This window comes from Saccopteryx bilineata, chromosome 2 (assembly GCF_036850765.1).
Source record: "Saccopteryx bilineata isolate mSacBil1 chromosome 2, mSacBil1_pri_phased_curated, whole genome shotgun sequence".
Classification (NCBI taxonomy): Eukaryota; Metazoa; Chordata; class Mammalia; order Chiroptera; family Emballonuridae; genus Saccopteryx; species Saccopteryx bilineata.
The window spans coordinates 275,099,872-275,112,164 of record NC_089491.1 but is presented as its reverse complement, the minus strand read 5'-3'; the positions used below and the strand labels follow the sequence as shown (position 1 = coordinate 275,112,164).

Below are 12,293 nucleotides of genomic sequence, written 5' to 3'. Positions count from 1 at the left end.
TCTTTACTCCTCTTACTTGGAAAAGAAGAAGAAGAAACATTGTATTTGGGCAAACCTGATGCAGAGTTGCCCCTAACCAGTGTGCCAGTCAAGTTAGGGTTTACAGGTGCTCTTGTGTCTTAAAGAGCCAGAGCTCTGTCTCTCCAGCCTTGCGGAATGCCCCAAGAATGTCTGTTCAGGGGAACTGTGGCTGAAGAATTATTCAGCTGCAGTTAACTTGTTGACAAGTACTAGTCAGGGCGAAACAAAATTTTTTTTAAATGTGCCAAGTGAAATTAAAATGAGGAGAAAGGAAGAAAAAGTTTGACTCTGTATGGTAAGAGGCAATACTCCCAAACTACCTGCTTCCCCGGTCTTTGTGTTCCTACAAATTCCCCCCAAAAGGGTGAAAGGTTGAACACCTTGAAACTCTCAGGTCCTACCTGGCTTCTTCCAGGACTTTTCCCATCACTTGTTTCTTTTCTCCCTGGCTAATATCTTCATTTAAATCAGTTCCGCCGAAGATGACGCCAAAAGGGATCCCGTGACCTGCAAAAGTCAGACAGTTAAGACAGGAGGGGGCGGCCCGAGAAAACAGCTTTCACCAGTCCATCCCAAAGCAAGGACCTGGGAAACCCACGTTGCCGGGACATGGGGACTGGGATGTGATGCGAGTTCAGTTTTGCCCGCCTCCCCTGAAGGCTGGGGTAGGTATGACCAGGAGAAACACAACATGGGGACTGTTCACGGGAGATGCTGGTCGTGTGAAATCAATTTGCTCCACATTGGAACTTGGGCACAATGTGGCTCCCTGCCACCTGGCCAGCCACACTTATCACACCTAGGAAACGGGTCAACCTGGGACCGTCGGGGTTTTTTGTTTGTTTGTTTGTTTGTTTTGTGAGAGAGACAGAGAGAGGGACAGATAGGGACAGACAGACAGGAAGGGAGAGAGATGAGAAGTATCAGTTCTTCATTGTGGCTCCTTAGTTGTTCATTGATTGCTTTCTCATATGTACCTTGATGGGGGGGGGGGGGGGCTACAGCAGAGCGAGTGACCCCTTGCTCAAGCCGGCAACCTTAGGGCTTCAAACCTGGGTCCTCTGCGTCCCAGGCCAATGCTCTATCCACTGCGCTACCACCTGGTCAGGCTGGGACCGTCAGGGTTAACGCAGGAAAAGACCGCTTCCAAGGGAGTTCCGCTGCCGCAGGCGCAGACGCCACACACCCTGCACGGGTCACGTGAAACGGGCAGGGGGAGGGGAGTTTGTCAAGAGACTCTCTCTAAGACTTCCAAAGCTCAGCTGAAAATTTCAAAGCAGAGGCTGGCCTGCAAAGCCGTCGACAGACTGGGTCCCATGGGCGGTCCTGCTGGGATGCCTCCAGGGGCCACATCTCCAGAGTTTCAGTATTTAAGTGGAGAGAGCCTTGTCCCCCCTCCCATCGGCCCCCGAGTTGTTTTTGTCCCTCTGCAACTTCGCAGGTTGTATCTTCTTTCCCTGGTGTGGTGGCTCTCACCTTGGAATTTCACAGCTAAGAACTCAGTGTCCAGCTACGACACCCAACAGTGACACGCACGGGCTCCCAAGGCCGCCGGAAATAGTAGAAGACAAGCAACAACTCGAATGCTGTTAACGAGGCGTGTGTGTGTGTGTGTGTGTGTGTGTTTGTGTGCACACGCGCCCACATATACATATTAACACTCATAGGCAAAGACTGAGAAAATCTACTCTCCCGTGAAAGAAATCAAGGGCCTGGGGGTCAACACAGTGTGTGTGCAAACAGGATAAACCTACATTTCTAGATGCACACAATGTCTGTGCAAGGACACAGGCACTGCCTGTCCGTGCCTCTGGAGAAGGGCCCTGGAGGACCACCGATCTGGGACAAGAGAGGAATGGAGTGCTTGCTCTATAATATTGCATACTGTTGGTCTTTTTTGCTATGGAGGTGCAGGACCTTTCCAGAAATCCACGCGAAGAATAGCCCAGTACAGACAATTCCCACCCCGCAGTGGGGGTTCAACGGCGGGGGTGCCGAGAGAACGTGAATGGTTCTTGGCATGTGGAACAAACAGGCATCTTTGGGGACCAGAGCAGGGTCTCTAGCAGATGGAACCGTGGCCCCCAGGGACGTCCGTATCCGAATCCTCAGAAGCTATGACTATGTTAACAGGGGAAAGGGAAACTGAGGCAGGTGGAACTGAGGTTGCTAATCAGCTAACCTTACAGTGGAGGGGAGACTGGGTAAAGATGGCCCCATGTGATCACGGGGTCCTCAGATGTGCAGAGAGAGGGGGGACGGAGGAGGTCAGCACGCAGCAACGTGAGGAAGGGCTCCATCCCAGTACTGTGGGCGCCTCCCGAGCCGGGAACGGTCAGGAAAGGGTTTCACCGCAGGAACCTCTCCCACGAGATGCCGCCAGCCCCTCCCATGTCTTGATTTTAGCGCAGGAGATCCATTTCAGCCTTCCTCTAAACAAAGGCTCCTAATGGAGGCTAAGGAAATTAGCGGGAAAAGTCTGTTTTGGTGAAAATGCGAGAGAGAGGGAGTTCATTTTCTAAGAGCAGGTCCTGCTGTTTGATATCTCTATGGGAAACCAAGGCCTCACAACTCTGCGATGTTGCCTCAAACACATTTTGTGTCGGGTCGGTTTGACGACCGTTTCTGTGCAGTTCTGATGGTCAGTGTTAATGTGTCACCAGACCGGGCTCAGGGACACCCAGAGAGCTGGTAAGACACTCCCGGTGCCTCTGCGGAGGCGTCTCTGGGAGAAACTGGCGTTTGCATCAGCAGACTGACCCCCTCACCTGCGCGGGTGGGCATCATGAAACCCGTGGAGGGCTGACCACACAAGTGGTGGAGGAAGAAGGGCTGATTCAGTCTCCTGGCTTCGCAGGGACGATCATGGCCTCTGTCCTTGGACAGTGGCTATTGGTAATCCTGTTTCTCAGTCTGGGGCTTAGACGGTCAGCCCCTGGTTCTCAGGCTTTCTCTCGGAATGGCTTGGTCCAACCGGCTCTCCGAAGAGAGCAGCTTGCAGAAGTCACATCATGGGACGTCATGACCCGTGTGCCCCACGGACCCCATCCCTAGATTAAATCTCTTGCGTGTCTGACTATATCTTTTCAGGTTTCCTGGGAGAACCCTTACAAACCCAGTAGAAGAGAGAGCCCGGAGCTTACAGGTTGTCACCCCACTGGGCACCAATCAGTTCTGTAGCTCACGTAGCAACCCAACCCTAATACTCTTTATGAGACCGTCCGTCTAACACTCTTAAACCCGGCTTTCGCAGCTTCGAAGTCCCCGCCTCCGGCAGTCAGTCCAATGAATTCTTTCACAGGTGCCCATTCTATATTTCCACCAAAGAGCCTATTTTTCACCTCTGCAAATGATCCTTTGAGCTAAGAAAGACACACCCCAAAAGGCTCGGGAGAATTCTCCTCAGGCAGGAAGAACAGCTTCCGTGGGGACCCAGTCTCAGCGAGCACAGGGAGAGCGTTCTAGGAAATTGCTCGGGAAGAGAAAGCACCCATGAAAGGGGGCCGAGTCCCCTTCCCGCCGGGAACCGGCTGAACAGGACGAGCTGTTTTCGCAGACGTTTTCGGGACAGCGTGGGCGCCCCCAGTTGTCAGGGTCCCCAGGAGGAAGCAAGTTACCTTGCAAGAGCCGGCCCGCCCTGTACAGGTGGAGGGCCAGTGCTGCCTCCAGGGCCTCGGCCCGGATGAGGCCAGCGACTTCCGACGGGCCGTCAAAGTCAAAGGCATCTCTCAGAAGGCACACGTGACCGGCGGCTTCCAGATGGTCCCTACATGGAAAACAGAGAAAGGAAGAGATGTGTGGAGACGTTCAGGCACCACAGGTCGCGGCCGTGGTTACGACTTCAAATCAAAAAGACGATTTAGAAAGAGGTTAACATCTGGATCGTGGCATAGAGGCCACCCACCTGAGCTGCAGGATGAAGCTCATGGACAAGGACAACAGCCACTCGCCACCACCAGCCTCAGACGCCTCACTGTGGCAAAGGCCAAAGCCAGCAGGACGTGGGCTAATTCAGGGAGTGTCTGCAGCCTCGAGGACAGGTGCCCAGTGGCCACGGTCAGCGGCACCTGCTTTACCAGAAGGCTCCTTCTTTGCTGCCCCGATTCTAACTTTTTCTTCCTGTCCCTTCCTGATGGGTGACACCCTTTCCTGAGTTTGTCTTTAGGCACCTTACTTCTCACTAAGACCCCTGCCTGATTCTGACAGGACACGGGAATCCAGTATTCCTGATGGTCGTCCCATTCTGGGAGGGGCCGCCTCATGGGGTTTGGCACCGACCAGCAGGCTGGCAACGTCCTCGCTGACAGCCCAACAGGAGGGGGGTTAAACGGGGCTGTGCTCGCTGTCCCCTTTGGAGTGGGGACACTGGCTGCATCGGACAGTAAGACATCGTTCTCTGGACATTTCAATAATTTGCTGATACATGAAAGAGCGCAGGTATCGTTATCCTGCGGGGACGCCCGCGCCAGCCCCGAGCCCTGCCTGGGTGGGCAGACTAGAGAGGACAGAGAACATGGCCCCTCAGGCCCATCTGGGGATGGAGTGAGGGGACGATGACGCATTGGAGAGCGTCCCTGGGAACATGCTTTTGTCTACTTTTTTTATTTTCCATTTACTTTTTAATCAGCGTTCTAAAGACATTCCTGCATGAGAGAAGATTGCAATGAAATCACTATCTTTTTTTAAAGAAGGCAAAAGGATCATGGACCAAACAGGTCAAGGGACTAGAACGGGGTGTGTCTCAAACTCAAATGCTGGCAGGGCTCGGACTAACAGGGTGAATGAATTGGAGAGGGCGAGGTGAAACTCAGGCCCTGGCTGGTTGGCTCAGCAGTAGAGCATCAGCCCAGTGTGTGAAAGTCCCAGGTTTGATTCCCGGCCAGGGCACACAGGAGAGGCACTATTTGCTTCTTCCCCCTTCCCCCTCTCCTTTCTCTCTGTCTCTCTCTTCTCCTCCCACAGCCAAGGCTCCACTGGAGCAAAGTTAACCTGAGTGCTGAGGATGGCTCCACGGCCTCCACCTCAGGCGCTAGAATGGCTCTGGTTGCAACGGAGCAACGCCCCAGATGGGCAGAGCATCACCCCCTGGTGGGCGTGCCAGGTGGATCCTGGTTGGTCGCATGTGGGAGTCTGTCTCTGCCTCCCTGCTTCTCACTTCAGAAAAATACAAAGAAACAAAACAAAACAAAAAAAATCTGTGGATCAGATGAGCCCAAAACCAACTGGAGAGAAAGGTCCCACCTGTGGGTGTGGGGTGGGGGAAATCCCACGTTGCCCAATAAGGTAAACGGTGCCAATGGAGCTCTTGAAATGCAACTGGTCTGCACGGGTGTAAGCCATGTGTAAAATGCACACACACCACATTAACGATTTTTTTTTATCCTGATGACATACAAAACTATTTGGAGGTACTGAGGTAAAGGGAATATATTACCTAAATGAACAGTATCTGTTTCTCTATGCTTTGTTTCACGTGGTGACTGGGGACATTTTAAATGGCATGTGTGCTCACGGGATGTTCATACTGTACGGAGGGTGGGGGGCCCGCTTAGGGCCCGTTCAACTCTAGACGCTCAGCCCCCTGCAGACACATTTCTCTGTCGCTGTTCTGCAAATTTACCAGAAGACACCAAGTCCTTTGATGTCTATGGGAAACTTCCCAATATTCATTCTCCCCCGCCAACAGTATCCCTTGTTCCTGTCACTGACTAAATGGGTTCATTTGAACACGCACATCAAAGCCCAATAAAACACGAACAGGAGTTCGGAGCCCAGACAGTAAAAGTTTATTTAAGGGAATGGAGCCAAGCCCAGAGACACGGGTCATCTAACACGCTGAGACCTGGCTGCCTGGAGGTCTCTCGGGGACGGGTTCTATAGGGAGGAAGTCATCTGTCACGGTGACTAAGGGTGTTGGAATCCTGTGCTCGGCTGACTGGTTTGGGGCCAGGGTCGGAAATAATTCATCACGGCATCAGGTCCCACCGTCAGCTGTGGAGTGGTGTCCCCTCGGCTGGTTTTGTGAGGGTGTGGAGGGCAGGGTCGTTCCAGCTTTGTGGGCCTGGTGTTGGAACATAGCTGAGGTCAGCCTGTTGTCTCTAGTTGAAGTGAAACCCTGTTCACCGGATCAACAGACCCAGGCTTTGCTCTTTAAGACAGTTTGAGGCTGACCAGTCCCTACATGTCCTGAGGGCTTAACTGATTGTGGGGAGTGATGTGCAGAATGTGTCAAGTTGGAGAGATTGGGTGGAAATGAGGCAAGTGAGTCATAGCGCTCTTGGACCGGAGCAAGCTGGCTTGGATTGAGGAAAAAGTCACGATAAAGGGATGAGGTTCCTGTGAGATGAAACCCCTTCAGTGTCAACAACACTGATAACCCCTTCAATCTTCCACGGTCCCGCTGGTCTGCATTTTGCCTTGGCTTCGTTAAGAATTAGCCCAGCTGTCCCAGTGGTATTAGCCCCTCCGTAACGTTCTTTCCCATGTGCTCTCTGCCTAAATCCCTGAGTGTCCCCGTCGCTGCTCAGAGTGCCATGTACCTATCCCCAGACCCGGGGGTGGACCTGTCAGCTCCTGCCAATCAGAACAGCCCACCCGTCTGCACACACACCCCCACCCCCACCCCTCAGCCTGCCTCCCATGCAACTCCGGGACCTAGGGTTGCTCTCCTAGAGGCTCAGACTCCCTCTTCCTCACTGGACCTGACCTCGGATGCATGCAGGGTGGGGAGGTCCTGGCAGGGAACTGCCAGCCAGGATGGGATGGGACCCAAGAACTAGCTGGCAACTAACTGCTGCCAGTACCATCTCAGCTGCCAATGCAAGCCGGAAGCCTGCCCACACGCAGACTTTTTTTCTTTTTTCTTTTTTTTTTCTTTTTGTATTTTTCTGAAATGAGAAGCAGGGAGGCAGAGAGACAGACTCCTGCATGCGCCCAACCGGGATCCGCCCAGTATGCCCACTAGGGGGCGATGCTCTGCCCATCTGGGGTGTTGCTCCGCTGCAATCAGAGCCATTCTAGCGCCTGAGGCAGAGGCTGTGGAGCCATCCTCAGTGCCCGAGGCAAACCCTGCTCCAATGGAGCCTTGGCTGTGGGAGGGGAAGAGAGAGACAGAGAGGAAGGAGAGGGGGGGGTGGAGAAGCAGATGGGCGCTTCTCCTGTATGCCCTGGCCATGAATCGAACCAGGGACTTCCACACGCCAGACCGACACTCTACCGCTGAACCAACCAACCAGGGCCCACCCACAGACTTTTAATAGCACACCCCATTACATTCCTTCCATTTGAGTTGGGGTTTTTTCAGGTACTTGGGGCTGAAAGTTTCCCATACCACCATAGACACGCCACTTAGAGCACTTACAGCTAGTTTATATAAAATCCGCCTGTTGCGGCAAGCTCTTTGGAAAGCCATCACGGGTCCTGGCTGCAGCTCCTACCCCCCCCCCCCCCAGGCTGGCTCAGTGATGTCCAAAGAACCTGTGACTGTATGTCCACACTCGTCTCCCATGGAGACAAATGCTGAGGGGGGGGGTGTTAACCACCCCCCCCATCCCTGGGCATCCCTGCACCCACTGGAGATGCTCAATCATAAAGACTTTCTGAACAAAAACAAAAGGTGACTTCCAAAAACTATTGCTTCAGGGAAAGGGAATGGATTTTCCCAGAGTCCTCCAGGGAAAACTGAAAAAACATTCCGGCAGGCTTTCCCCCCCCCCAAATGTTGGCAACCCCCAAAGTATCCAAGCCATGACAGCAGGGAGGGTGGGGCACCCTGGGCACAGACCAGGTCTGCCTCCTGCCTCCCCCGCCCTCCCACCCACTTCATTGCCACCTGGGCTTCTGTTTGCTAACTTTATCCGAAGTGTTTCCCGTTAAATAAAAACACTTGTGCACACCGTGTCCCAGGTGGACAATGAGAACTGGCCGTCACCACCCACAACACAAAGTTCAGTTCTCAGCGACGTGGCACCCAAGTTCATCCTGTGGCCAACGTGCACATCTGTGGGTTGCACAGGCCCCCAGAACTCCCGATGGACGTGGGCGGCAGAAACCTCTGCTACATCCCACCATGTACCTGCGGGAGCTATGCGGACAAGAGCCTGGGAACCCGGAGTCTAGAGAGTGTCTGACAGTTTGGTTTAGAACAGAGAAAAAAAAAATCTTTCCAGGAAACAGCCGGAAAGGAAAGATCTTGGGGTTTGTGGACAGAGGGTCCCTGCCCCATTTAGCACAGTCCCTCTCACCACCCACGGGCCCTGCTCCTCTGGACCAGCCATTTCCAAGCTGTGTCATCTCATGACACACATCAACTAATTCCTAAAAGTATGTGGCACACCCCAAAAATGTATTTTTTGTCAACCTGGCCAAAAAAATAAAAATAAAAATAATTGGTATCATTTTGATGCATTCACATCAGACGGCTATTGTTGTGTTGGGTATTAATGTCACTTAAATTTTTTTTTTTTTTTTAAATTTGAGAATCTAAGGGAAAAGAGGTCAGTGCCCCTGGCTAAATAGTCAAGTGCTGCAGGTTTTACACACTTCACCTGTTGAAACTTGCTGCTCTAGACTTTATAGCCTCTGTTTACCCTCTGGCAGTCACCTGTTAGGAGATTCTCTCACGGTTTCAAGGACCTGCCCTATTTTAGCACAATAGGAAAACCCGTTTGAATCCATGGATACCCCGTCACCTAATCACTAAAGCAACTGTGTGTGTGTGTGTGTGGAGGATATATATATATATATATATATATATATTTAATGTATATATTTTACATCCATGACTTGTGTGCTGCATTTCTCCACCACATGGGGAGTGAGCTTCGTTCTCCTGGTTTCTGACCCTATTTTGAAACTCGCCAGAGCTGCTTTTAATTGTAATCTTCACTCTTTGGAACTGACTTGGACCGGTTTGCCTGCTTCATGGTTCACGGAGGATGGTCAGGATCGTAGGTTCCTCGAGAAGTGTGTGCAGCCTCGGGGAATTAGAGGTCCCCTGGCTGAACCCCACACTGATGCCCAGCCCTGCAAACTTCTGCTTGAAGCTGGTGAGCAGCAGGGATCCCAGGCTCCTGGGGTTGTCACAGCCCCCCATGCCCCTGAGCCATCCCCACCAGGGACACAGGTTCAGCTGGACCTGCCATCTCTCTCTCTCTCTCTCTCTCTCTCTCTGACCTCACTTCTAGCACTTGGGTCTCCAGAAATCATTCTAGTCCATCGCCCCAGATCTCTGAGTGGCTGCTTCCTTTTTGTCACTGAGGTCCTAGTCCGAATGTCACCAGCACTCTCTGAAATTCTGAAATCGCCTCTTTTATTCTGGTCCGCCCTGCAGTGCCCCCTGCCCACTGGGATGTGCCTCATGAGCGTAGAGGGCACAGCGGCTCCTCCTGGCTGAAGATGCCCCATAAGTGAGGGCACTGCCCCTGCATCAGGCTTAAGGGCATTTCGCACCATAAAAACCCTCACTGTACAAACCCAGTTGAGAACTTCAGGAAACGGTACTGGTCCCTCTCTCTCAGCATCCTCGGGAGGAGAAAGGGTTCTGAGCAGAAGGGCCAAGAAGGGGGCGGATGGCCTCGTCTGATCGTTTTAACGACCAGGAAGCAGGCACTCAAGGGGGAAGTAAATTGAGAAATTTCACGGAGCAAGTCAGTTTGTTAAAGAAAAAAAGAGAGAAAGAGAGAGCTTCTCTCATGGTTCAGGTACCAGCTTTCATGCCCCCCCCCCCCGGGGGGGATGCTCATTCCAGAGAGAAGAGAAAACAAGGAAACAGATAACACAAGATAATTGCAGAAAAAAGTGTGCAGGAGACAACCAGACAACTGACCACAATGCCCTACACCCCTACACCCGAAACTAATAGGACAAAACTGAACGTCAACTAGAATTGAAAAATATTTTTTTTTAATTTAAAAACTGAATTAAAAGGGATAAAATACAAGGAAGAAGATAGCCAGCCAGGAAGATGGAGACGATGAGGACAGGGAAGGACCCAAGCGCGGGACGAGGGAGGGTCACTTGGGCCAGCAGCGCCCAGGACAGCCCAGGACACCGGTGCAGAGCAGACCCCAAGGACAAAGGAGGCCTGTGTTTCTGCTGACACCCCCGCCCTGCCCCGCTCCGACCAGGTCCCTTGTCACCCTGGGGATTCTGCGCACACGCCGCCGCCGAGGCAGGCCGGCTCTCCCGCGCGCGGCCTGAAGCGGCACCTGCGCACGCGCACCCCTCGCCCCCATCGTATGTACACATGTCACCGCACGGGTCCGTGCGTTTAGTCTATCTCCTCTGTCCCCGCGGAAAGGTAAGCGTCAGGAGGACTCGACTAGGGTTTCCGTCGCTGTGTCCCCAAAGCCAGGCGCTCACAGTGAACAAAAGCCCCCCCGGCAGGGCAGTCACGCGAAGGTCGGCGTGGGGTGCCCGCGAGCCGCCCCTGCGCGAGTCCCGGCGGTCCCGAGCCGGGTCCGGGGCGCGTTAGGACCTCCGCGCCCAGAAGGGGCCGGGGACCTGGGCCGGGCCCTGGACTGCACCCCGCGCCCCTCTCCCGCCCTCCGCGCCCCCCACAGGACCCCCTCCCACCGGCCGACCGTTTGCGCGCGCGGATCGCGGGGGAGCCACGCCGAGAGTCCCGCGCGCCGCCGCCCCCGCCCCAGCCTCCCCGCGCGGCCCGCGCCGCCGCACCTACCGGACACGCTGGGCCGTGACCGCGTTTCCCGTGTGCGGCCGCAGCACCGCCAGGAACAGGAGCCGCATGCTGCCGCCGCCGGGCCATCGACCGTCCTGCCTCGACCCGGCCCGAGCCCGGGGGCGGGGACGGGACGCGGACCCGGGCGGGGATGGTGGGACTCGGTTAGTCCCGCCTGCGGCTCCCGAAGCCGCGTCCGCGCTCGCCGGTTCCTGCGCCGGGGGTCTCGGGGCGCGCGGGGCCGCGAGGGGGCGCCTGCCGGGCGATGGGGAGCAGGGACGTGCGACCGGGACCAGGAGTCCCTCGGGTCCCTCCCATGGGGTCCTAGGGGACCGGGCGTGCCTGTGGGTCTGCTCTCATGTGGACAAGCACCAGCGGTGACTTTGGGTCCCTTCCCATGGTGACCACACACACGAGGGTGAGGAGTGGCTGCGGGCTGCTCCCATGCGGACCAGAGGTCAGCGGGTCCCAGTCTCTGTAGGTACCCTCAGTACGAGGGGTGAGTGCCAGTCACCATCACTCCCCCAGTTATCAGCACTAAGAAGCCCCTGCCCCCTTCAGATGTGTTAAACGGTAAACTGAGGCACATTAAAAACGTAAAGGTTGAGCAAAAATCCATTTCCAGGGGGCAGCACCGAACTGCTCGGTTGTTAGGAGGGCCCCTCCAGTGGGAGCCGAGGAGAGAGATTTGTACCGAAAAGGCGGAGGCAAAGAAGGACGTTGCTGATTGGCTATCGCTTACAGCCTCCGGGGCTTTAAGAAATTGGAAGTTTATTTCTTAGCTCCAAGGTCACTGGGCACCAGAGCTTCTCTCTTTCTACTCCAGCCTCCTGGTGTTGGGCCTCGGTTCCCAAGGTGGCCTCCAGGTGCAGCGTGGCTGCTGAGGCCCCACCCCTCAACCCACATTCCAGGTGGCAGGAAGGAAGTGAGCCCAAAGGGGTGCATTTTTTTTTCTGGGCTCTTCTTTGAATGTCACACAGCCCTTATGCCTTTATCGTGTGGGCCACGTGACTATCACTACCATCCAAACCAGTCCCTTAACCTGGTCACATGGCCACCTGCATAAAATAATAGTTCCTCACAAATGACAGGTGCTAGGAACCAGGATGTGGACCTATCTCTTTTTTTTTGGGGGGGGGGCTCATTCAACCCACTAAAGAGATCCAGTTCCAATATGGCTGTATGTCATCGCCTCCTCTGGGACTGTCCCCCACGTCCCCTCCTTGTCCTAGGGTCTGTCCTTTCTCCTGTACTGACCTTGTTCTGCTCTGCTTTGAAATCACAGAGCAGTCGGCCCCTCTCCGCCCTCAACTGGGCTGTGGCCTAACCTCCTCTTGCCAGGGGCAAAGTCCAGAGAAAGGAGGACACTGCAGAGGTGTTTGCCAAATTACAAATCGTTTGAGTTTGCACCCTGGGGAGCCTGCATTCCTGGCCTGCAGTGGATGTCAGTCCGTGCCTAGACAGGATTTGCTGGGCTGATTCAGTCGTCCCACTTTTCTGAAATGCACCTGTTCCCTGTAAGTGACGGAGGTGTCTTCTGGGGCCCGTTCCTCTCTCCATTCCTGGCTCCTGTCGGCCCGTTTGTAAAGTG

The 12,293-nt window shown here is 54.4% G+C and overlaps 1 protein-coding gene across 3 annotated transcripts in view; it reads right to left on the bottom strand.

Annotated features, from left to right (window-relative positions):
* The window catches only part of GLT1D1 (glycosyltransferase 1 domain containing 1), a 46,756-nt gene extending 35,131 nt beyond the window's left edge, over positions 1–11,625 (bottom strand). Inside the window, exons 1-3 of one of the 3 annotated variants that reach the window (XM_066260832.1) lie at positions 10,703–11,625; positions 3,639–3,787; positions 423–528 (exon numbers count right to left, since the gene is read on the bottom strand). In XM_066260832.1, coding sequence (XP_066116929.1) covers positions 423–528; positions 3,639–3,787; positions 10,703–10,770 — 323 coding nt within the window. In that variant the 5' untranslated portion in view covers positions 10,771–11,625. The remainder of the gene's footprint in view (positions 1–422; positions 529–3,638; positions 3,788–10,702) is intronic. The other 2 variants (XM_066260829.1, XM_066260830.1) reach the window with 2 other exon arrangements.
* Positions 11,626–12,293: the final 668 nt, after the last annotated feature.